At 52.3% G+C, this 25217-nt stretch overlaps 3 protein-coding genes across 4 annotated transcripts in view; 1 reads left to right on the forward strand and 2 right to left on the reverse strand.

The window, feature by feature from the left end:
* The window catches only part of Ttc21a (tetratricopeptide repeat domain 21A), a 55054-nt gene extending 50511 nt beyond the window's left edge, over positions 1-4543 (reverse strand). The window contains exons 1-3 of the mRNA XM_045136756.1: positions 4425-4543; positions 2222-2351; positions 784-894 (exon numbers count right to left, since the gene is read on the reverse strand). Coding sequence (XP_044992691.1) covers positions 784-894; positions 2222-2351; positions 4425-4451 — 268 coding nt within the window. The 5' untranslated portion in view covers positions 4452-4543. The remainder of the gene's footprint in view (positions 1-783; positions 895-2221; positions 2352-4424) is intronic.
* Positions 4544-4707: 164 nt separating this feature from the next.
* Gorasp1 (golgi reassembly stacking protein 1) lies at positions 4708-17932 on the forward strand. The gene is made up of 9 exons (XM_004661999.2): positions 4708-4826; positions 10326-10406; positions 12103-12306; positions 13412-13498; positions 13617-13747; positions 13978-14203; positions 14763-14913; positions 15441-15593; positions 15797-17932. The coding sequence occupies exons 1-9, from the start codon at positions 4764-4766 to the stop codon at positions 16060-16062; spliced, it is 1362 nt and encodes a 453-aa protein (XP_004662056.1). The 5' UTR covers positions 4708-4763; the 3' UTR covers positions 16063-17932.
* The window catches only part of Wdr48 (WD repeat domain 48), a 39192-nt gene continuing 31840 nt past the window's right edge, over positions 17866-25217 (reverse strand). The window contains exons 17-19 of one of the 2 annotated variants that reach the window (XM_004662103.3): positions 22762-22838; positions 20656-20848; positions 17866-19728 (exon numbers count right to left, since the gene is read on the reverse strand). In XM_004662103.3, coding sequence (XP_004662160.1) covers positions 19633-19728; positions 20656-20848; positions 22762-22838 — 366 coding nt within the window. In that variant the 3' untranslated portion in view covers positions 17866-19632. Of the gene's footprint in view, positions 19729-20655; positions 20849-22761; positions 22839-25217 lie in introns of those variants that run through there. The other variant, XM_045136871.1, reaches the window with a different exon arrangement.

Raw genomic sequence — 25217 nt, forward strand, 5'->3', positions numbered from 1 at the left:
GCACATGCAGCTGTCTACAGGCCAGCTTGGGGCCAGTCTACCTGCCATACCTGTTCCTGAGATGGCCCAGGGGCTGCCACACCTGGGCTGAGCTGTCTCCTCTGTGCCCAGCGGTGCGCTGAGCACAAAGACTGAGCCTGAACCACGCCTGAGGCCCATGCCCCTCCCCTGGCTGGGGGAGAAGTCTGTGGGCTCTCTTGAAGCCTTTCCCTGACTCTAGTGACTCGGAAGTCATGAACAGGGTTACTTATATTAGCTGATTCCTTCTTAAATATTTTATTTATTATTTATTGACAGAGAGAGAATGGGTACACCCGGGCTTCCTGACACTGCAAACAAACTCCAGATGCATGTGCTGCTTTGCATCTGGCTTTACATGGGTACTGTGGAATTATTGAAGCCAGGTTGTCAGGCTTTGCAAGTAAGTGACTTTAACCACTGAGCCATCTCTCCAGCCCTGGCTTGATCTTTCTGACAAGATCTTAGGGAAGGAAGGAAAGAAGGAAGGAAAGAAGGGTGTTTCTCTAACCCTTGGGTCTGGAGGCATGTTCCCCCCCACCACCCCCGCCGGCCTCCTGCCTGCTCCCTCTCAATTGGATCCGGGCATGAGGTCTTCTCTGACACCTGTGAGGTACGGGAACAGTAGCCTGTCTTTGCTAACCGGCAGTGGGTCACACGCCTGTCACACGTCACCTGCAGCGCCCTTGGGGAGCTGAGTCTCTGCATGACCTTTTCTACAACCTGCGGCGGGGGGGGGGGGGTGCTCAGCACGGCTGCACTCACCAACAGTCTCGCAGCATTTGTGAGCATAGATCAGGGCCATGATGGAGCACAGGGACACATCTGGGTGTCTCTGGATGCTCTCCAGCTCGCTGATGGCATCTTGGATGCGCTCTGTGAAGAGAGTGTATGTGGAACCGCTCTTAGCCTCCTGACAGACACGTGGGATCCGCATGGTGACTAACCTAATGCTCCTCCCTCCGGACCGCTGCTTCCATCCAGAGTCTGGGGAGCAGATTGGTCTGAGCTCCCTGGAGGTGGAAGCTCCCTGAAAGGGCGCCGACACTGGTCCAAGCTGCCCTCCAGCTCACTGTGCAGCCGAGGAAGACCTTGAACTCTGCCTCTGCCTGCCAAGTGCTAAGATTTCACAAGTGAACTCACGATGCAGCTGAGGGTGACTGTGAACTCCTGATATTCTGGCCTTGGCCTCCCCCAAGGGCTGAGATTTCAGACGTGTGAAACTGCACCCAGACTCAGGGCTGGGCAGGGTGGAGGGTTGTTTAGAACCAAGAATGTGCCTGAGAGGATTCATACCTGGCTGTCGTGGTCAGCTTTACGTTGTTGGGATGAACTTTCAAACCAGGCACTTTATAGGAGGAAGAGTTTAAGGAAGCATACGGATCCGGGGGAAGTTCCCCCATGGCGAAAAAGAGAACACCCACCACCAAAAGCAAGAGCAAAAACTGGTCGCCAAACAGCCAGGAACCCAGGCAGAACTCCGACTGCTCTCTGCAGGCTTTAGGCAGGAATTCTAGATCCATCCGCCCCCAGTAACACCTTAGGGCTGGACCCCAGGACCCACCCACACTGACACCTCCTCCAGCCAGGGTTGGAGATCTGAGTGACAAGCTTTAACAAACTCTTGAATCTATGCGGGGCGGGGGGGGGGGGGCGGGGGCGGTGGAAAAGAATCCATTCAAAGTACCAAAATTCTGAAGAGGGACAGGACATTGCCAGCTAGCTGCTCAGAAGCCATCAGTTATAACCTTCCCTCAATGCCAACGTTGGCCTTGGGCAGTTAACAGAGACCTCAGACCAGGATACCCTCTTCAAGGGCGCACATCGGCTCGGCACGGGCTGCCCCTCAGACCCAGCCTTCACTCCACCTGCCTGTCCCCACACCTCCCACTTCCTCCCCTCTTGCTGCGGAGCCAGGTCTCAGCTTCCAAGTCCGGGATTGAGTGAGTTCAACAATAACACAGCCATCTCTCCAACCAATCACTTTGCAAACAGGGAAACTGAGGCACGTAACAGGGATCGTGAGCTCTCTGAGGTCTCAAAAGCCAACTCAGTGTGGACCACACAGGCTTCTGTGGAATAACCGGGGTATCTGCTTTGACGTGGGTTGTTTCCATGTGAACGGAACTAGAATAGAACTAGGCAACCGGATGCAGAGCTGGGCTAGCATCTGGGTCAATATGCCCCACTGGGGAGTCCTTACCTTCCCTGAGGATCCCATAAGCTCTGAAGAATAGCAACACAGGGTCATTGCTGAACTTCTCCAGGCCCAGGCTGGCCACCTGCTGCACGTGCCGGAAGTACTTTTCCTGGCTGTAGTAAATGATCTCCGCCTGCGTGGAGGAAGATGAGGGTCCAATAGCCCAGGCCCTTTTGGCTGTATTCTGAGTCAGCTGGGATGAGACCCACTCCCTTTCTTGGTCCCCCTCCATCTCTCAAATAATTATCGGGCCGGAGAGATAGATGGCTTAGCGGTTAAGGCGCTTGCCTACAAAGCCTAAAGACTCCCTAGATCCCTCGTGAGCCAGACGCACAAGGTGACACATGCACAAGGTCGCACGTGCACACAAGGTGGTACATGTGTCTGGAGTTCAATTACAGTGGCTGGAGGCCCTTGTGTGCCAACTACCTTAATAACAAAGCAAAAGCAAAATTACATCCATAGTTATAGTGACAAGCGAGGGAAGGGTATCATGGGCTCTATGTCCACCGTGCTCTACATGGTCCTCTCTTCCTCTCTTAGAGTAAAGGAAGCTGAAGACCAAGTGGACGCTGCTTTGATCCAGGTCACATAATATAGTAGGGGCTGGCATTTCAAAGCTAAGCCTCACTTCCCCTAAGGTTTGTGGCTGTTGGGGTTGGGGATAGATGTGGTTTGACTGTAAAAGCCTCATGGGCCGTATGAACACCCTCAGACACCATCTGACAGGTGAGAAACAGGAAACAGGTAGTATGGTTTCAAGGGTAGGGATGTGTTTGGATTTCTATTTTTTTGGACAGGGTCTCACATATTCTAGGCGAGCCTCAAAACTCTCTATGTCCACGAGGATGATTTTGAATTAAAAAAAAAAAAACACCACATTTTAACACTGGGTGTGGTGGTGCATGCCTTGAATCCCAGCACTCAGGAGGCAGAGGTAGGAGGATCGCCATGAGTTTGAGGCTACCTGAGACTACAAAGTTAATTCCATGTCAGCCTGGGCCAGAGTGAAACCCTACCTTGAAAAAAACAAAACTATATGCATGTATGTGTGTATATATATATATATGCATATATATATAAACATATATACATATATGTGTGTGTGTGTGTGTGTGTGTGTGTGTGTGTAGTTTATTTGTATGCATTCGTGTTGGGCACACCAGGGCCTGGCATTGCCCATGCAAAGGAATACTAGAGACTTGTGCCATTAGGGGATTTGAACCTGGTTTGACAAGCTTTGCAAGCCAGGACCTTTAGCTACTGAGCTGTCTTCCCAGCCATGATCTTGAACTCCTTTTGTTTGTTTTTTGAGGTGGGGTCTCACTCTAGCCCAGGCTGATCTGGAATTCACTATGGAGTCTCAGGGTGGCCTCCTAATCACAGCAGTCCTCCTACCTTAGTCTCCCAAGTGCTGGCACTAAAGGCGTGCACCAACATGCCAGGCCTATGATCTGGACTCTTGATCCCCCTGCCTCAACCCTCTGGGAGTATTGGAATTACAGCCCCTATATCCAGTTTATGCTGTGTTGGGGATCCAACCAAAGGCTTTGTGCTTTTTATACAAGAACTCTACTTACTTCGTACATTCCTCAGCTCCCTTGAATGTTAAGTATCTAGATGTATATATGTATGCATACATGCGTACATCTAGATACTTACATACATACATATACATACAATCAGTCTAAACTGTGTGTGTTGAGGGCATGTGGGTGGCAGGTGGTACTGCGGCCGAGTATCACGGAAGCAGAGTCAGAGGGAGGGTGTTGAGGGCATCCAGGGGAGACACGGTACCCCTGATCTAGGAGATAAAGTGTTAAGTGGCTGAACCCTGGAGACCACATGGAGATGACATCTCTTGTCGCTAGGGCAGCGAGATGGGCATGGGAAAGAGGTACGGGGAGGGAAGTAAGGAGGCGGCCGGCCGAGACTCGTGGGATGGGGACACACAAGAGGCAGGTGCAGGCGGGGGATGAAGCCTTGAGAGGGAGATGGACATGGGATGGAGGACGTGGGGCAGGGGGACAGGAGGGGATGCGGGTGCTAGCTTGGGGCTCAGAGTGCGGAGGGCATCGAAGGCGAGGTAGTGGAAGCAAGACCTCCGGGGGCGGCTAGGGACTGCGGAGGGAGGGCGGGGAAGTGAGCCGAGGGTGCCGGTGGCCGGCGGGGACTGAGGGCCAGGGTCGGCGAGGTGTCCACGCACCATGAGGGCGGAGTCATTGCTGCTCATGTCCCGCCGCCGAGCCGGGGTCTGCGGAGACCGAGCAGCGAGAGGCGGGAGAGAGTCCTGCGCGGTCCTCCAAGCGGGAAACAAGAGGTGCGCGTGTCCCGGGCAACCGGGCAAGCCGGCCCGTTGCTAAGAGCCCGGCGGCGGTGGGCGTGGCCGTCAGCGGAGGGCGTGGCTAGGCAATGGTGGGCGTGGCCCGGCGGTGCTCACGTGGCCAGGCGTGCCCAGTCGATCGCCGAGCGAGCGCGTGCGGGCGTCGCCGGGGCACGGGACGCGGGTGCCACGGTGCCCGGCTTGCGGGCGGAGGACGCCGCCATGGGCCTGGGAGCCAGCGCCGAGCAGCCTGCGGGCGGCGCCGAGGGCTTCCACCTGCACGGGGTGAGCGCCCGCCGGCCTCGGGCCGCCGGGGTCCTGTGCAGTGCCCCCCGGGGGAGGGGAGGGGCCTGGGCGACGGCGACGACCGAGCGTCCGGGGCCCCGGAGGCCTCGAGGGGGCGGCGCGGGGACGGGGTCGGGGGTGCGGGCACGGGGGGACGGTGTTCTCAGGGTCGCGGCCCCGGTGCCAGCTGTGCGGGCAGCGGAGCGTGGCGCTTCTCCCGGGGTGCTGGGGAAGACCCCCTCCCCCCGCGGCCCGCGACCCCCGCTCGACCGAGGGAGGGAGGGAGGGAGGGAGGCCGGGGCGCGGTGCTGTCGGTGGTGGGGACGGGAAAGCTGCCGGAGGCCGGGAGCGTGCCGCGCTTTGTCAGCCAGGGGAGGAGGGGCGCTCGCGGAGACCACCCCGCGGAGACTGCGGGCGGGAGAGGGACCCGCAGGGGCTGTGGACGAGCAGGTCTCTGGGAAGGGGAGGTCAGAGGCGCTTTCCCAGCTTGCGTGTGAAGGTGAAGAGGGGAGAAGACTTGAGGTTGGGGCTCTAATGCAGGTGAGAAAGGCAGAGGGTTTTGACTCCCCGCCCGGCCCTGCCCTTTTGACAGATGCAGAGCTGTGCGAATGATGGCCTGCTGTGTGCGCGTGTGTTCTGAGGCAGGATCTTGCTTTAGCCCAGGCTGACCTCGAACTCACTGCCGCCCTTCTCCCTCGGCTTCCAGAGTGCTGGGATTTCAGGCCCCAGTTACCATGCCTGCCTGGTGTGTTTTGAGGGAAGCCTGGCACCAGCTACCGTTGCAGGAAGCTAAACAAGGAGTTTCCAAACTGGCTCTTAGTGCCTGGAGGTGACAAGATCTGGGCTTGGGGTTGGGCTTCCTGGTGCCATGAGACAGGCGGAACTAAAGCAGGTTTGCTGGATGGAGTTCAGGAGACTGGCCCAAGGGGGCCTGAGGTTATGGTGTGAAGCTAGCAGCGCCCGATGGGTAGGGACAAGTTGACCAGGTCAAAGGATGAGTGTCCATCGCACAAGTACATATACATGTTTGGGTGTTTGTGTGCGCATGCATGTTTGTGTATGGCTACATGTGTCTGCAGGTGTGCATGCACCTATGTATGTATGCGTGTGTCTGGAAGCCAGAGTGCCTTCCTCAAATGCTCTTCACTTTTTAAAAACTTTAAAAAAATTTATTTTTATTTATTTGAGAAAGAAGCAACGAGAGAGGCAGATAGAGAATGGGGGTGCCAGGGCCTCCAGCCGCTGCATGTGCCCCCTTGTGCATCTGGCTTACATGGGTCTTGGGAATCGAACTTAGGGCCTTTGGCTTTTCATGCAAGTGCCTTAATCGCTAAGCCATCTCTCCAGCCCACTTTTTTTCTACTTTAAACAAATATTTTATTTATTGAGTTTTGATTTTTAAATTAAAAAAAATTTGTTTTTCTTTATTTATTTGGGGGGGAGGGAAGGAAAAAATGGGCACACCAGGGCCTCTAGCCACTGAAAGTGAAACTCCAGACCTATGCACCCCCCCCTTGTGCATCTGGCTTACATGGGTCCTGGGGAAATGAACTTGGGTCCTTTGGTCTTGCAGGCAAGTGCCTTAATCACTAAGCCATCTCTCCAGCCTGTTTTTAAATTTTTTAAAATTTATGTGAGAGGAGGAGGGGGTGGTGCAGATGGAGAATGGGCACACCAGGGCCCCCAGCCACTGCGAGAACTCCCAATACATGTGCCACCTTGTGCATCTGCCTTTACATGGGTCCTGGGGAATTGAACCTAGGTCTTTAGGCTTCACAGGCAAGTGGCTTAACTGCTAAGCTATTTCTCCAGCTCTGTTTTTGTTATTTTGAGGTAGGGTCTTGTTCTAGCCCAGGCTTATCTGGAATTCACTATGTAATCTCAGGGTGGCCTTGAACTCACAGCGATCCTCCTACTTCTCCCTCCCTTGTGCTGGGATTAAAGACGTGTGCCACCATGCCCAACCTAATATTTTTATTCTTTCTTTCTTTATTTGAGAGAGAAAATGGGCATGCCAGGGCCTCCATCCACTACCGACAAATTAGCTGCATGTGTCACCTTGTGCATCTGGCTTTATGTGGGTATTGGGAATCGAACCTGGGTCTTTTTGCTTTTCTAGCAAACACCATATTTATTTATTTAGTTTTTTGAGGTGAGGTCTCTAGCCCAGGCTGATCTGGAATTCACTACGGAGTCTCAGGTTGGCCTTGAACTCACTCCTACCTTTGCTTCACAAGTGCTGAGATTAAAGGTGTGCGCCACCATGCCCATCTTATTTTTAAAAAATACTTTATGCGGCCATGGTGGTGCACACCTTTAATCCCAACACTTAGGCAGCAGAGGTAGGAGGATCATTGTGAGTTTGAGGCCACCCTGAGACACCATAGTGAATTCCAGGTCATTCCGGGCTCAAGTGAGACCCTACCTTGAAAAACCAAAAAAAATTTTTTATTTGAGAGTGAGAGAAAGAGGCAGAGAGAGAGAGAGAATGGGCATGCCAAGGCCTCTGACCACTGCAAACAAACTCCAGATGCATGTGCCACCTTGTGCATCTGGCTTTATGTGGACACTGGGGAATCAAACTCAGGTCCTTAGGCTTTGCAAGCAAGTGCCTTAACTACTGAGCCATCTCTGTAGCCTCTATTTTATTTTTTTAAAAGTTAGGATCACACTCAAGGTTGACCTGGAACTCACTGTGAAGTCCTGGGTGACCTCAAACACAGCAGTCCTCCCTCCTACCTCAGCCTCCTGAGTGCTGGGGTTAAAGATGTGCATCACCATGCCTAGTTTCCATTTTATTTATTTATTTTTGCAACAGGGTCTCTTGCTGAATCTGGAGTTGACCAATTAGTGTAGACTAGTGAGCCAGAAAGCTCTAGGGATCCCTGTGTCTCTTCAGCCCTCGGGTTATGGGTCTGCACTGGCTTTACCTGGATGCACTTTACTCACTTGAGCCGTTATCCAGGCCCACAAATTTGCTTTTTTCTTTTAGGGAGTGATAGAGAGAGAGGGAGGGAAGGAGGGAGGATTGGCATGCCAGGGCCTCAGCCACTGCGATTGAACTTCAGACACTTGTGCCCACCTGGTGGGCATGTGTGACCTTGTGCTTGCCTCACCTTTGTGTGTCTGGCTTACATGGGATCAGGAGAGTAAAAAAATGGATCCTTAGGCTGTGCAAGCAGGCACCTTAACCACTAAACCATCTCTCCAGCTCACATTTGCTTTTTGAGACCAGAAAGTAAGAAGAGAAAAAGGTCTCATAGATCACAGCCACAAACCAGTATGTAGATGAGAATAGCCATGAACTTATTTATTTTTATTTTGGTGTTTCAAGGTAGGGTCTCACTATAGCCCAAGCTTCTCTGGAGTTCACTATGGCGTCTCAGGCTAGCCTGTAGTTCCTGAGTGCCAGGATGAAGGGCATGTGCCTCCACATCCAACAGTGGCCTTGAACTTTTGACCCTGTTGTGTCTGTCTTCTAAGTGCAACGGTTACAGCTGGGTGTGCACCACCATACCCAGCTGCAGATATTAAAAAATCATTGTGTGTGATTATGGGCATGCCAAGGTCTCTTGCCATTGCAAACGAACTCCATATGCATGCGCCTGGATTTTACATGGGTGCTGGGGAATTGAACCTGGTCTGGCAGGTTTTGCAAGCAAGCACCTTTAACCACTGAGCCCTCATCTCCCTAGCCCCTGAAAACTTTTTTTTTTTTTTTTTGAGGTAGGGTCTCACTCTAGTTCAGGCTGATCTTGTAGTCTCAGGGTGGCCTTGAACTCATGGCGATTCTCCTACCTCTGCCTCCCAAGTGCTGGGATTAAAGGCGTGCGCCACCATGCTCACCTTCCCTGCAAACATTTTTGAACACACAGTCTGTGGCAGACAGAGTTCTAGGCACCAGAGATGAATGGCAAATGGCAGAGGTGTCACCCAGCTCTCATGCACTTAGTTGGATGCCAGGTTGGAGGGCAGGAAGACTGTGAAATAATGTGGGGCTGGGCCCGGTATGGTGGGGCACACCCGCAATCCTAGCACTTGGGCGGTGGAGACAGGAAGACTGTAAGTCTGAGGCCAGTCTGGGTTACACAGCAAGACCCTGTCTTCACAAAAGAGATAGAGAGGTAGATGGTCGCTGGTAGTGACTGCTACTGGGAAAAATAAAGCTTGTTAAGACTGCAGTTTTGGACAAATGGGCGGCAAAGCGTCAGCACCCGGGCAGATGTAGCAAATCACGGGGAGCAGCCGAGCTGTGGCAGCAGTAGGCCCAGAGGCCAGAGGCAGGCTCTGCTTGTGTGTGAGGAAGTGCAAGGAGGGAAACCCCAGTGCCACTGTGTGGAGTGTGACTGGCAGGAGGGGAGTGGGCAGCGGTAGAAGGATCACCATGAGTTCGAGGCCAACCTGAGATTACATAGTGAATTCCAGGTTAGCCTGGGCTAGAGTGAGACCCTACTTCAAAAAACCAAACCAAAACAAAAACCAGATGGGCCAGACTGCATAGGGGCCCTGCACGTTGCCCTGAAGACTTGAAGTTTCATTCTGAGATGTGGAGATTTTTTTTAATTAGGCTTTTAAATTTATTTTTATTTTTAATTTCTTTATTAGAGAGAGAATGAATATGGGTGCACCAGGACCTCTAGTTATTATAAACAAACTCCAGATGTATGTGCTACCATGTACGTCTGGTTTATGTGGGTACTGAGGAATTGAACCTGGGCTCTTAGGCTTTGCAGGCAAACACCTTAACCTCTAAACCATCTCTCCAGCCCTATGGAGGCTTGAAGTGGAGGAATGACACGTTTACTTGCATTTGTAAAGGCTGAAGAACCAGCAAGCCTCCCTCTGTGAACATTGGCATCCTTGATATTCCCAGGCCCACTGGCCATGTCTTTGCCCTCAGCCAGCATGCATTTGTGCAGGACTTCTGAAAAAATGGCTGTTCTAACTGGGTTAGGCCTCCTGGGGACAGATGATTAAGTTACTGAGTTCTTTATCTCATCTGTAAACCGGGCTGGTAAAAAGAGCAACAGGTTAATGAAAGCAAGTGAGGTATTGACATCTCCTGGCACTCAGTGCTGAGTGTGTACATGTGTGTGTGCGTACACGTGTGTGCGCCGAGGTCTATTTGAGCGAGCCTGGGCAAGCCACCTTGACCTCCCTCCTGCTAGGTGCACCTCCTGCTTGCTGGGGCTCTCCCTTGTTCACACCTGGACTTTCCTGGTCCACCTGTCTGGCTTCTCATCCAGCCCAGCCCAGCTCAGGTGTCAGCACACCTTCCCCAAGTGGCCCTGGGCTGGGGGTCTGTTCTGGAAGCATCCATCTGTCATGATCAGGAAAAGAACTAGTCTCCTCAGAGGCAAACCTGTGCCTGGGAGGGCAGTGAATGGGGAGTGGCCAAAGTAGTTTGGGTCAGACATGTCCTCTTCATGGGTCCTGGATGGGACCTCTTGAAGAGGCCGTGTCCGGGCTCGGTCCTAACTGGCCCCACTCTTGAGACAGGTGCAGGAGAACTCCCCGGCGCAGCAGGCAGGCCTGGAGCCCTACTTTGACTTCATCATCACCATTGGACACTCACGGCTGGTGAGGCCCTCTGCCCCCTCCATCTGCTGTGCTTGACCATGTGGGCCCTTCTGTCCCTGTGCGAATCCCACCCTGGGGCTAAAGGTGGCCACCAGGCCTAAGGAGCCTGCCTCCTGGTGTGTGAGGCTTCTGACGGGGATCTGGGACCGCTCTGCTTGCTTGTTGTGCTTGCTGGCAGGCCAAGGGGATGGGCTTGAAGCTTGACAGTGTTTGTGGTGTCTGGAGGCATGTGGGAGACGGTTGTGATGGCTGCCTGGCCTGTGGACCTGCGTTCATCTGCAACACCATCAAATTTTTATTTTTTTATTTTTGGTTTCTTGAGGTAAGGTCTTGCTCTAGTCCAGGTTGATCTGGAATTGGCTATGTAGTCTTAAGAAGGCCTTCAACTCATGGTGATCCTCTCTGCCTCCTGAGTACTGGGATTAAAGGTGTGCACCACCATGCCCGGCAATTTCTTTTTTTAAGGCAGGGTCTCACTTTAGCCCAAACTGACCTGGAGCCCACTCTGTAGTCCCAGGCTGGCCTCCAATTCACAGTGATCCTCCTACCTCTCTGCCTCTTAAGTGCTGGGATTAAAGGCATGCACCACTGTGCTGGACTTGTGCCATCAGTTTTTAAAAAAGTATTTATTCATTCACAAGCAGAGAGGGAGATATACAGACAGAGTATGGAGAAAACGGGCACAACAGGGCCTCCAGCCACTGTAAAAAAAGTTCCAGATGCATGTACCAGTTTATGCATGTGGTTTTATGTGGGCACTGGGGAATTAAACCAGAGTTGTTAGGCTTTACAGGCAAGTGCCTTAACCACTCTCCAACCTTCACACCATCAAATTAAAAAAATTAATTTACTTGTGAGCAAGGAAGGGGGGGGGGCAGGATAGGTAGAGAGCAAGTGAGCCAAGGTCTCTTGCCATTTCAAGTAAACTCCAGATGTATGTGCTACTCTGTGCATCTGACTTGACTTGGGTGCTGGGGAACTGAACCCAAGTGGTTAGGCTTTCTCACGCAAGTACCTTTAACAACAAAGTTGTCTCTCTCTTTTTTGCTTTCCTAGGTAGGGTCTCACTCTAGCCCATGCTGACTTGGAACTCACTCTAGTAGTTTGAGGCTGGCCTCAAACTCACAGATATCCTCCTACTTCTGTCTCTTCCTAAGTGCTGGGCTTAAAGGCATGTGCTTGGCTTCCTTGCCATTCTTAAAAAAAAAAAAAAAAATTATTTGAGAGACAGAGTCACAGATAGAGAATGGGTGCACCAGGGTCTCAGCCACCATGTGCATCTGGCTTACGTGGGTTCTGGGCACTCACACCTAGGTTCTTAGGCGTCTCTAGCAAGCGCCTTAACAAGGCTAAGCCATCTCTCCATTCTCCATGCCATGTTTTAAAAACATCTTTTTTTATTTGCGAGCAAAGAACAGGGCTGCACCAGGGCCTCTTGCTGCTGCAAATGGACTCTAGAAGCGCGCTTCTTTATGTGTCTGGCTTTATGTGGATACTGGGCACTGAACCCAGGCCAGCAGGTTTTCACAAGCACCATTATCCACTGAGCCACCTCCCCACCCCCATCACCTCATCTTATGCCCACGCCAAGCCCTTGCTGCTTCGCAGAAACCTTCCTGGCCTTTCCAGGGGTCTGGCACTGGGGGTGTTGTGGGTACTGAGGCCTCAAGCGCAGTCGGTCCCTGCTGTCCTGCAGAACAAGGAGAATGACGCCCTGAAGGCGCTGCTGAGGGCCAACGTGGAGAAACCTGTGAAGCTGGAGGTTTTCAACATGAAGACCGCGAAGGTGCGCGAGGTGGAGGTGGTGCCCAGCAACATGTGGGGAGGCCAGGGCCTGCTGGGCGCCAGTGTGCGCTTCTGCAGTTTCCGCAGGGCCAGCGAGCACGTGTGGCATGTGCTGGTGAGTACCTGGTGGAACCGTGGGCTGGGGCGAGCAGGGGCTAGTGCCGAGGGATCTGGCCTTGTTCAGTAACCAGAGAAGCAGCTCGCGACTTCTTGGACAGTGAGCGCTGGCTTCGGGTTAGCTATTATATGACTGTGGGCACTATGGGGCCTGGGGATGTAGCCAGCTGGCAGAGAGCCTGCCGAGCATGCACGAAGCCCTGGATTTGACCCCGGCCCTGCATAAACTTAGCGTGGCGGCTGTCTCTAGTCTCAGCTCTCAGGAGGTGGGGGCAGGAGGATCAGAAGTACAAGGCCATTCTTGGCTTCATAGGGAGTTCAAGATCAGCCTGTGCTACATGAAACCTTGTCAACAAAAAGACAGATATGGGCTGGAGAGATGGCTCAGCAGTTAGGAGCACATGCCTGCAAAACCTAATGACCTGAGTTCAATTCCCCACTAACCATGTAAAGCCAGATGCATAAAGTGGTGCATGCATCTGGAGTTCATTTGCAGTGGTTGGAGGCCCTGACGTGCATATTGCTGTAGAGCGGGCACATAAGCGAGCCCGTGACTGAATTGTCCTAGGTGTTCCTGGGTGTTCAGACACACTGAGAGCCTGTGTCTCCAGGCTTGGTGGATGCAGAATGTCCTGAGCTGGAAGTTGGGCGATGTGGGTATGGCCTCCTCTACAGCTCACCAGACTCTGGGGATTCTGTGCACTGCCTACAAAGGCTTTCTGTGAGCCAAAGGGCTGATGATACAGGAGAATGGCCTGCTCCCAGTCCCCACCTGAGGGTCCTCAGGTATGTGCTTGTGATAAAGACAGCAAGGCAAATGGGCACAGACTGTGGTTGGCCAAGGTGTGGTTTTTGTCATTATGACTTCTATCTTCTCAGCACTTCTAAAAACCTGCTTATTGTGGAGAAACTGATCCTGAGTTGGGGCAGTCATTTGTCTGCAGCCCACAGGCCACTGGCGAAGCAGTTGAGCCAGCCAGGCCGGTGCTGCCCTCTGCTGGTCGGGATGTAAACCTGCTGAGGAAACCGGTTGTTACCTGGAGATGCAACTTACTCCCTCCTCCGCCAGCTGAGCGATATGCTAGTGTGTGTTCTTGCCTTAGGACGTGGAGCCATCTTCGCCTGCCGCCCTTGCTGGCCTGCGCCCCTACACCGACTACGTGGTTGGCTCTGACCAGATCCTCCAGGAGGTGAGGAGCCCGTGGCTTGCCTATGCCCAGTCCCCCAGGAGGGGTGTTGACCGATGGGTGCTGTCCGCAAGGGTCTCTGTAGGAAGAGCTGCTCACACGCTGGGTGTGTCTCCCCTAGTCGGAAGACTTCTTCTCGCTCATCGAGTCCCACGAGGGGAGAGCCTTGAAGCTGATGGTGTACAACTCGGAGTCTGACTCATGTCGGGAGGTGACTGTAACCCCCAACGCAGCCTGGGGCGGAGAGGGCAGGTACTCACTGGGGTCAGAGGGCTGCAGGGCTAGGTGGGTGGCGTGGGTATCCAGGATCCCAGGAGGAAATGGCTGGTGTGGCTCCGAACCTCCGAGCCCTGAGGCTGGTCACTGGCCCCAGCATCTCCTTGCTCATTCCTTGTTGCTGGCTGTGGGTGAGGGTGGCACAGGGAGGGAGGGCGGCTGTGGCTCTGACCACCTTGATTCTGTGTTTCTGGTCTTTTCGGCAGTCTGGGGTGTGGTATCGGCTATGGGTATCTACACCGGATTCCAACACAGCCTGCCAGCCACAAGAGACTTCCTGGCACCCCGCCTCCTGGCGCTCCACCCCTCAGCACCCTGCCACCCGAAACCCCACAACCTGTCGCCTCAGTTCCCAGTGTCCCACCAACGGAGCCCACCCTCCAGGACCCTCCTGGCCTGGAGTTGAATTCTAGACAAAGCGACTATATGGAGGTATGTAGGAAGCACTTGGCCAAGGGAGCTTCGTGGGGCATGGGCCTGCCAGCTGGATGCTGCCCTTGGGGAGCCCCGCAGCCCTCTCCAGGGGCCTGTCGGTGGTGTTCTTGTGCTTTGGGGGCCCCTCTGCATGTGGACACAGTGGTGGTGGATGGGTTCTGTCAGCACAGCAAAGTCCACTTCTGGTCTTACTTCTGTAGGGTCTTGAGGTGAGGGTGGAAGTGAGACACTGTCATTTTCTAAGTGGGAAACTGCCTTGCTGTGTCCCTCCATGAGAAAGTCAGGCCAGCGTGAGGCATGCTGGGATGAACTCTAGGAGGGTCTGCCTTCCCTGATGGGGCGCAGGCAGGAAGGCTGGGACTCTTCTAAGGAGCAGCACAGGGGTCCCTCATGTCTGCTGCAGGGAAGGCTGTGGGAGCCAGCCCTCCGTGGCCACCGTCCTTGTAGAGGAAGGACAGCTCATACGGTGGACGCAGGCCATTGACATCTGCCAGTATGGCGGTCTACACTGGGTCCTCACCCCCTTGCTCACCGTCCTCTTTCCTGGCACCTCCAGGCCACACTGCAGGTTCCCAGCAGCTTTTTGGACGGACAGCTCATTGGTCCTGGGAGCCTCAGCCACAGTGCCTCAGACTTTGGGGGCCTTCCGTGTGCCATGGAGCTCCCACTTCAGCCTCCCCCTCCAGTGCGCAGAGTCATGGACCCAGGTAATGGGCAGGCCCTGCTCTTGAGGCGGGCCCCAGGCTCGGGGCTGGACTTGAGCAGTCATGCCCTGACCTTCCCCAAGGCCTGTCTGCCAGTGTGGCACACAGACAGGCATCTAGCCCAGAGGCAGATTACACAGGGCAGAGTCTCACCCCACTTTCCCTTTGCCCACCCCATGGTGCCCTTCACCCCTCAGAAAAAGACAGTGAGAGCCTTTTGGGGTTGGTGGAGGGCATCCCAAGGGGTTAGTCAGTCTCACAGGAGGCATGTACGTGCCTGGGTGAGCCCAAGCTCCTAGCAGTCCAGAGTTTAGTGATGGTACAGCCGGGCATGGTGGCGCACGCCTTCAATCCCAGCACTCGGGAGGCAGAGGTAGAAGGATTGCTGTGAGTTCGAGGCCACCCTGAGACTCCATAGTGAATTCCACGTCAGCCTGGGCTAAGATGAGACCCTACCTTGACAAACGAAGAGAACAAAACAAACCAAACAAAAAAACCATGTCCCTCCCTGCACCACTCCTTTTCCCTAGGCTTCCTGGATGTGTCAGGCATGTCCCTGCTGGACAACAGCAGTGCTGGCCTGCGTCCCAGCCCGCCCCCTCCCACCACACTGACCTCTGCTGATGCCACAGCCTCAGGGCTGGAGGACGTCGGTTCCAGCGCGAGTTCTCATGAGCGGGGAGGTGAGTGACAGCGCCTTCCGAGGCCCTCTAGCAGACGTGCAGGCTGTTGAGCGGGGTGCCCGAGTTCCTCAGGTGGGTTAGAGGGTGACTGGCAGGTTGAATGCAGGAGTTTATATGTGCCTCCAAACCTGGGCTGGTGGCGGAGGACCGGAGGGTCACTGCCCTAGGCTTGCCAGGCCTCTTCAGCCTTTCCTTTGTTTCAGGTGAGACGACATGGTCAGGGTCAGAATTTGAGGTCTCCTTCTTGGACAGCCCGGGTGTGCAGGCCCAGCCGGACCACCTGCCTCAGCTGACCCTCCCTGACAGCCTCACTTCAGCAGCCTCCCCTGAAGATGGGCTGTCCGCTGAGCTGCTGGAAGCACAGGCCGAGGAGGAGCCGGCACACACGGGGAGCCCGCGTTTCGGGGCAGAGGTCCAGGAGGCCGTTGGCCAGGCTCAGGTCTCCCCAGTGTCACATCCTGGGCTGTGACGAGGCCCTCAGGACATCTGGTGAGGTTCAAGATGGGTCTGTGCTGCTTTCCATGCTGCAGCTCCCAGTGGGGAGTGGGGTCTCTGCTGGGAGAGAGGCCCTGGGCAGGCAGAGGACTGGGAGCAGCACCCCAGCTTGAGTGCTGAGGCGCAGGAAAGAATCGGCGGCTTGAGGAGGACGTGAAGCCTTGGTAGTAACAGGGACCCGGGAGCTCAGGGCCCGGCTTGCTGTGCCTAATGAGCGGGCTGGGAGGAAGCGGCCGGTCACGCCCAGTGTGGCCACGTGGTGAGGTCGGTGGTAGGCTGCACAACTGTTTCAGTCCTCCCAGCTCAGCGCCACCAGCAGCACCTGCACTGGAAGGGTCCCCTAGCACCATGATCTCCCCACCCACTCCCACACCATTCCAATACCAAGTCTAAATTCGGTGCCTTCAGCCTGAGGCTGGCTGACGCACCAGGTACTACTGCAGAGGCAGTGTAGCTGGCCACCTCTTCTGTGTGACAAACTCTGTCCCTTCAGAAACCCGTCTGTGCCTGTGCTGTGACGTCTTTTGCTCCCCAGGGCCTGTCCACCACACCTCGCCTCCCCATTGTGCGCTCCTGTCAACTCCCCCACGCACAGTGATCCCTGAATACACGGCACCCAGCCAGCCCCAGCAGTGAATAAAAAGGACAGTATGCCAGGTGTGGTGGTACACGCCTTCAATCTCAGTACTCGTACTTGAGAGGCAGAGGTAGGATCTCTGTGAGTTTGAGGCTACCCTGAGACTAGTGAATTCTATCAGGTCAGCCTGGGCTAGAGCAGGACCCTACCTTTGAAAACCAACCACAAAAAAGGTACAAACTTAGCTGGGCATGGTGGCGCATACCTTTAATCCCAGCACTTGGGAGGCAGAGGTAAGAGGATCGATGTGAGTTCGAGGCCACCCTAAGACTACATAGTGAATTCCAGGCCAGCCTGGGCTACAGTGAGACCCTACCTCAAAAAGCTAAAAAAAAAAAAAAAAAAAAAAGGTACCAACTTAAGCTCATGATTCTAAGTAAACTTAAAACCAGTCTGCTTAAATAGGTTTCTCCAACCCAGAGCTCCCATTTCATTACAAGAAAAAACTTAAGCCCAGACAGGAGCGGATAAGGGCCCTTCTGTCTGTGTATGGCGTGGGTGACTGTGCCCTAGTGTCCTTGGAGGCCGAGGTTAGGTGAGGCCCAGTCTGCTTAGACAGGAGTCTCTGCTCCATTGGGGGTCAGCCCCTCACCAGCCCAAGGCCTCTGCTCAGCCTAACCCACTGGCCTTCCACACTGCTTCCCTGCTACAACATGCACCCTGCCTAGCCTTGTCCTCCAGCCTCCACTTAGTTCAGAGTGTCACTGTCTGTAACTGCATGTGCAGGGAATGAATGCACAAGCTGTCAGGCCTGCAGGACTTGCAAGGACTGCCTGTTCTGAGGAGTGAGGGGTCAGGCTGCTCCCCAGCACTCAGGGCCTCAAGCACCGTGGCGGTGCTCAGAGCCAGCCCTCGCCAAGCCCATTGGGGCAGCTGGGAGGTCGTGGACAGCGAGGTGCTGCATCCTGGAATGTCGGGGAGCCCTATGTCAGCATGCAGGAATGTGGGAAGTAGAATAGTCACTACAGGACTGTTCTGGACTAGTTAGTTCTTAGCTCCCTTCTCCCCCAAACTGGGGAAAAATGAGTATGTCTCCTGTTTCCCAGGTGAACAAGCAAATCGGTTTTCTTTCTTTCTCTGTAATCTGCTATAAAGGACAAGTGACAAGTGAAAAAAACAAATGTGTGTGGCACTTTGAAATATTATAACTAAAAGCCTTTATTCTATACAACTGTGAAATACAGATTTTGACCCTTTTGGCATTGCAGACCTGGAAACTGTAATTACTGGTTTTTGACTGGAGGAGAAAAAGAAGCATAACCATGCTGGGGTCAGATCTATGACAGGAAGGGCTCGGCACACAGGGCTGGTGACCCTGCCCCTATAGTGCACAGGCCCCTTCCTGAAGACACATGAGACCTGGGTGTATTATTATTTTGCTATTAGTTTACAACTATTGCTAAAAAATGTGCACTGAAAGCACACTGTTGTATTCAACAGACAGATAGAAAGGACTTAAAAAGAAGCCATTATTAGCTCTGTGAGGAAGGAGAAGACCGTTGTGGCTCCTTGGGAAGGGGCTATGTCTTGGCTCACTTCTCTAAGGTGCAGGGAACCATGACTTGTCCACTTCCCACAGCTAGCTGGCCGGCACTGAACAAGCAGTTGTGCGGATCAGAACATCTTAGTATGTAAGGTCCGGACCTGGGTCTGTCAGCTGCCCTCAGCAGAACCCGTGAAGATGTAAAAAAGGAAAAACTTTCCTGCCCCCTCCCCAGTCCCTAGTGCTGTGGCGACGGCCACGCTCAAGCGGGGAGGACGGCCGGGTGAGCGGCCCTCGGAAGGCACTTGTGCTTCTGGCTTCACGCGAGGCTCGTCTGCTGTGGGCTCAGGGGCGGACCACTGACCTATGCTGAGTACAAACGACCTTGGGAAGAATCCAAAGTTATTTTCTGCCAAAAGTTGCAAGTGTTTATCCCCAATAAGTTAAATTTCTGTACAAGATCCAGGTGACTTGTGAGGCTTCTGGTTGTTAGAAACAGCAGTGGAAAGATATGGATACCCTGCATAAAAAACTGGAAAAACAAATATGTACACTTCTGTGATGTAAATAGCAAACCAACTCTATCCTTACTGACGACATGAACTTTAGGTAGCAGTTGATGAAATTGCAATTTCGGTCTTAAGTTTTGACGGTGTCAGGCTTGTCACCCAGGGCGAGAAGCTGCAGGCCTCCACTGCCCTTGCTTGTGAGGCCTGGCACTGGAAGGGAGAGGGATGGCTCCCAGGGCATTATGGGGCAGCACTGGTAAGCATGGGCTGCTGTGCCAACTGGTCCGGAATTCTGAGTGCTGTGTCCCAGCACCAGGGCTTCAGCAGGTCTCACAAGACATTGGGGAGACCCAACGCTGGCCACTTCTTGTGAAATGGGCAGGCTTTTGGCTTATGCAACAGCAAGCTCCCATGTAAAATAACCCAAATGCTGAAACCAACTTGGTTTTCTTTTATGACAAACTTGGAAAAAGCCTTCATAGGTGCTGTGTGAATGGAATGTACTCTTAGAAAAGCTACAGAGCCTGTGGGTTGGAAATGAAAGCACAGTGAGATGAGACCCCACCGACATTCTCTAACAAGTGCTAAGAGACGGATCAGGTCCTTTGAAAGAAAAAGAGGAAGCAGTCTGCACTGGCCGGTTGTAGGTTCGGTTCTCTGGCTCTCTGTACACCTCCAAGACCATGCGCCTGGGGCTATTCTCTTGCATCCGCCTCCCAGAGACACCTTGATCTACGCATGGAGACTGGTATCTATAGTACATCGATAGTCACTTCAACTGAAAGATAATCTCGGTCCACACCAAACCGGTTGAGGGAGGAAGTCTTGCTCCCGTGGGGGCTCAGTGGGCTTCCTAGGACTACTCTTGGGGCCACAGAGGAAGGTCGATGATTACCCAGGAGTATGAGCCCACCCTCACGTGGACTTCTGGCGGTAATGGAGGGTGAGGTCACCACCACTCTTCCAGATGAAGTGTTTCACTGTCCGAAGGTCCATGTTTGGGTCTAAAACCTGAAAAGCCAAAAAATGCACCAAATGTCCAGTATCTACAGCTGTCCTTAATGGGGGTGTCCACCAGCTCCAGCTTGCCCCCTCCCAGGCCCAGCAGTCTGCTCTTCGTGGCACAGCCTCCACACATGCAGGAATGAAATGGGACGGGCACACTGAGACATGCTGTTCTTGTGGCTCTGCTGGCAATTCCTGGCTCTGGTGCCTTTCCTCTGAGTAAGCTTTCTTTTTTTGGGGGGGGGGGTTGAGGTAGGGTCTCACTCCAGCCCACGGTGACCTGGAATTCACTCTGTATTCTCAGGTGGCCTTGAACTCATGGCTGTCCTCCTACCTCTGCCTCCGGAGTGCTGGGATTAAAGATGGGCACTACCACACCCAGCTTTGAGTAAGCATTTTGAGCGTGTCTTGATTTTAAACAGTCCTGCCATTTCTCCACCCATCTCTACTCCCAGTTCCTCTGGAAAGAGGAGAGGGGGATCTGGATGACCTTGAACTTCTGATCCTTGTGCCTCTACCTCAGTGCTATAATGACAAGTGAGTGTTTGACACCCAGTTTATGGAGTGCTGAGGATGGAACCCAGGGCTTAATGCATGCTAGGCAAGCACCAACCAAACCACACTGCCAACCTTCAAATCCTTTACCATGCCAGATGCTGCCTTACAAATCAAAATGTCTTGTTGGGAAAGAAAGCCACAGCACATTTACAATGTCCATATGTGCACAATCTGTCCCATCCCGCAACTCCCCTTTCCCTCAGGGGAGCCCTGGGGTGCCCTGAAGAAACTCCAAAAAGGTTGCTCAGTAGGGAGGGCGAGACGCTGCTTCTCTGCTTGGAAAGCACCAGCCCCCATGGGCACCTGACTTGGAACTAATCACACCCCATGTGTCAGGTAGCTTTCTGATCACCAGCGCTGAGAACAAACACATACCTGGTCCTGGCACAGAAGCTCAATTTTCTCCTCTGCCAATACAGCAATATCTTCCTCTTTTTCCTGTTCTCCTGGTTTTTCATTATTAGAAGAGCTAGTGGTTTGTGACTCATTATCCAAGTTGATAATTTTCTCATAAACATGTTCCATTACCTTCCGGACCTGAAGCATGTCACTAGCAGAGAGTCTATCTCTGTAACAGACAATGACATATTTTGACATCAGGAAAAAAAAGTCACTAGATCTTATCTCTTCCATATTTTTCATATTATTTTTCTTTGGTGTTAATATCTTCTAAAGAGAAAACATTCCACAGACACATAATCAGTGGGGTGTGTGTGTGTTTGTGTATGCATGTCCTCAGGCTCCATCTACCTTTCTTACAGATCAAGTCTCTCACTGGTGTGGAGTCACTGGCTCACCATGAGCCCCGGAACCCCTTTCCGCCTCACTCAGGCATGCACCATTGAGAGCAGCTTTCTCTCTTGGTTCTATGGATGTAGGTCCTCACGCTGCACAGCAAACACTTTACTGACAAGTATCTTCCCAGCCCCCAACACACGTTTCTAGTCAACGCCTCAGTTCATTTTTAGAACTGTCAAAAAAAAAAAAAAGATTATATAGTACTTTCCTAAGGTACAGAGGATGTGCCAACTACGTGAGATCAAAGGTGTTTGTGAAGTTCACACACACACACAGTGGCCATCGGGGCTTTATTCCCTCAAGACTTTCCCAAAGCATGGGCAAACTAAGAATCTGGAAGGGGAGGCAGACCCCAGTGCTTACCAAGGTCCGATGCTTTTAGGGCTCAATGTTAACTCCCACTGCCAGGCCTTCAACTAGCACCTGAGGGAGATAATGCCCCAGTCTACACCTCAAGTCTTGATCTTCTCTAAACCACACCACCAGCAGCTGGCTGGACTTCAATCACCCCAAACCTGTGTCTCTGACACCAACTGATACCACCAGACCACACCGCTAAGCCTTAAAAAGAATGCCACCTTCAAGTTCAGTCACTACATTTACTTGAAGGGACGTCTAGGACTTGCCTCCAGACAACCTGGTGTGTTCATGTGGGCAAGGATCGTGGAGTGGATGGAGGTGGTGGCAAGGTAGGCAGGTACAGATGGAACAGGTAGGTTCACATGGAAGAGGTAGGTATAGACAGATGGGCAAGGTAGGCAGGCACAGAAGGAAGAAAATGTGTAAGAAAATGCTAAGTGAGGTGCTGTCATTACTGAAGCCGTGTGATGGTTCATGTGCACTCTTTAGTCTGTTCTCTGTGAAAGTTTGGCAATCCCCATGACCTGAAAGTTTCCAAACCCCCTTTGCTGATTTTATTGGCCAGTATGCACCTACTGATCAGTCTAACATCCCATTCCTAAGCTTCTAGAATTCTCTCAGGTCTCTCTGCTTTGTCTTTCCTCACACCAATTCCCTGCACCTGAACACATTCCCACGTCCAGATCCCTGATAAAACTCTCCTGTAGTCTTCTGATTTGTACCCAGCCTTGTGTGTCCAGGTCATATTCTATGTCCTTCAAGAAGCCTTTCTGTAAGGCTTTAGTCAAAAACTTGTATTCTTTCCCCACTTTCATTATTTCCAAGGCATTCACAAAGTAGTCCTCACACACAGGTTTTTCCCTCAAACTTTTTTTTTTTTCTTCTTCTAGGTAGGGCCTTACTCTAGTCCAGGCTGACCTGGAATTCACTATGTAATATCAGGGTGGCCTCGAACTCATGGCGATCCTCCTACCTCTGCCTCCAAAGTGCTGGGATTAAAGGCCTGTGCCACCATGCCTGGCCTGTTCTGGCTAGCCTTAAACTTCTGATCCTCCTGAGTGCTGGCATTTCTGGCGTGGATCACCATGTCTGGCTTTGAGACAGGGTCTGGCTAGACTGGGATTTGCAGTGAGCCTCCTTCCCTGCCTTCCCGGCACTGGGGCGTACGTGAACTCCACCTACAGCTGAGTTCTGACAAGAGTGACCACGGTCGTCGCGGGTCAGTCTCAGGTGTGGCACTGGCCTCCCGACTTCAAGCAAAAGGAAAACACAACTTCTTTAGTAACTGATCCAATTACGGAACCACGTGACACCCTTACTTACTTTTTTAAGGTTTTTGCTCCTGAAGATGCATGAGGTTGGAGGTAGAAAGGAATTTTGTTGAATTTGGGCATATTTTTCTGAAATATTAAAAGTTAAAAAGGTGTAACAGTTTCTATTAGCTGATAAAACTAAAATGCTGTCAACAGGTAAACACGGTTTACAAATGATTATTTACAATTAAAATAACAGTCCAGGCTGGCCTTGAACTCATGGTGATCCTCCTATCTCGGCTGGGACTACTGGTGTGAGCCACCACTCCTGGCTTATAAGTGAGTCTTGGCGGACATTTATCAGACAGATTCTGGGCACTCTCAGTGCAACGTGACTCTGTAGCACGCTGTCCTTCAGTCACACTGCAAGTGTCCAGGAAAACAAACCTAAGCCCTCGGCACTCCAGCAACGCGCTGGGATGATACGTAACGGCCCAGACAGAGCCCAGGTGTTTTGAGAACACCCCGCAACATGCAGTGGAGCACAGCACACGGCGTGCTGGGGGAGGGGAGGCCCCTCCTCTCTTTCCCACTGACACCAGAGGGTGTGAAAGGCTGGGAAACGCAGCAACAGCAGTCAGCACCCTTGAGGTCTGTAACATGTCTCCGTACTTGAATGAAGAGTAAAATTATTTAGCCATTTTTTCCTTTTGAGGGCCTTAATCCCCTCTGGGCCTCCATGACACACCCTGTCTGCATTTGCCTCCGGTCAGGAGCATACTGCACCATAAAGACAGTCAAGCGCTCCAGGCCAGCGTGAGGCTCAAAGGAAGTAGTGCAGGGAGCGCGCACACAGAAAACCACCCATTTCAATGGTTCTCTGTACATATTCGTATTCCGTATTCCGGGAAAAAAACAATTTCTCTGAAGGTTCTAGAGATTAAATCCCTTACAGGAGCTGGAGATGTGGCTCCATGGGTAGAGTGCTTGCTTAGCATGTGGCAAGATCTGAGTTCAGTCTCCAATACCACACAGACTGGGCATGTACCTGGAATCTTAGCACTGGGGGATGGAGGCAGGAGGATCAGAAGTTTCAGGTCAACTGAATTTCTTAGAAAAATTATTTAACTTAAGTTTCAGATCATCCTCAGTTACATACTGAGTTTGAGGCCAGCCTGAGCTACACGACCTTATCTCAAAAAAGAAAAAAAAAAGATTAAATCCCTTTTATATGTGTTTAGGAATACACGAGTCTAGAAACTTAGTGCACAGTGAAGAGAGCATCTCAGATCAGCAGAAACAAGGCAGACTCTCTAGACCAGAGCTAGCACACGGGCAGTCTTGTGGAAAAGACTAGACTCTTACCCCGTACCCCAGAATAAAGTATGAAAAACATATCATTAAAGTAGCAAGAACATAAGAGGACATATTTTTGGAGCTTCTAGAGTGGAAAACACCTAAACAAATCACGGGACCTGGCAAAAAACCACTTGAACAAAAAAGTTCAAGAGATATACAGTATAATCGAAGGGTTTTCAGTTAAAAGAAGTCCTACAAATCAGTAAGAAAGACAAATGACACAGTTAGAAAAATGGTAAGGAATAGGAACAGGCAATTCTGAGGGAGAAATACACATGACAAGACACCTAAGCTCACTATGAATGGGAGAAAAACTGCATGGAATGAGGAAGCCCCACCAGACTGTCTTACAGAGCAGATCAGGGCTCAGTGCTGGGTGGCTGTGCCTGAGGGAGACTGGCACAGTACCCGGGTCTAGTGTCGGCTGGGGCAGCCAGTGTGTAAAAATTTGAAACATGCATACCCTTTGAGCATTTCCATTTCTAGAAATTTCTCCCCAAAAGTACATAAAGAAAGGCTGGAGAGATGGCTTAGCAGTTAAGGCGCTTGCCTGTGAAGCCTAAGAACACATGTTCGAATCTCCAGGTCCCACATAGCCCAGATGCACAGTGACGCAAGCGCACAATGTCGCACATGCGCACAAGGGGGCGCGTGTGTCTGGAGTTCATTCACAGCGGCCGAAGGCCCTGGCGTGTCCATTCTCTCTTTCCCTGCCTTTCTGTGTCTCTCTCAAAAATAAATAAATAAAAAAGTACACAAGAAGTATGTGTAAGGATGTTCACTGCAGCACTGCTGCTGATAGAAAATGCTGGAAACAATCCGGGTATTCAGTAACAGAATGGAGTCAACAGCACATTCACGCAACAGAGTGCTGTACAGTCGACATGTACCACCAGAAGAGATGTCCAAGGTTTACTTTCCAGGGAAATTAAGAAACGGTGCAGAACACGAAGAGATTTTGGGCAAAATAAAACGAACACACACACACACGCACGCACACACTTAATGTATCTCTGTCTGTGAGAGGAGAAGGGGTGGTGTCCTCCTTGCTACTCTACCATGTTACTGTTCTGAGCAGATGCCGAAACAGCCATCACCTCCCTCTGCAGCTCTGGATCCACAGGGAGCAGATGCAGAGAGTCCAACTGGAAGCAGCTTTAATCATGC

The sequence above is a fragment of the Jaculus jaculus genome, chromosome 17 (assembly GCF_020740685.1).
Source record: "Jaculus jaculus isolate mJacJac1 chromosome 17, mJacJac1.mat.Y.cur, whole genome shotgun sequence".
Taxonomy (NCBI): domain Eukaryota; kingdom Metazoa; phylum Chordata; class Mammalia; order Rodentia; family Dipodidae; genus Jaculus; species Jaculus jaculus.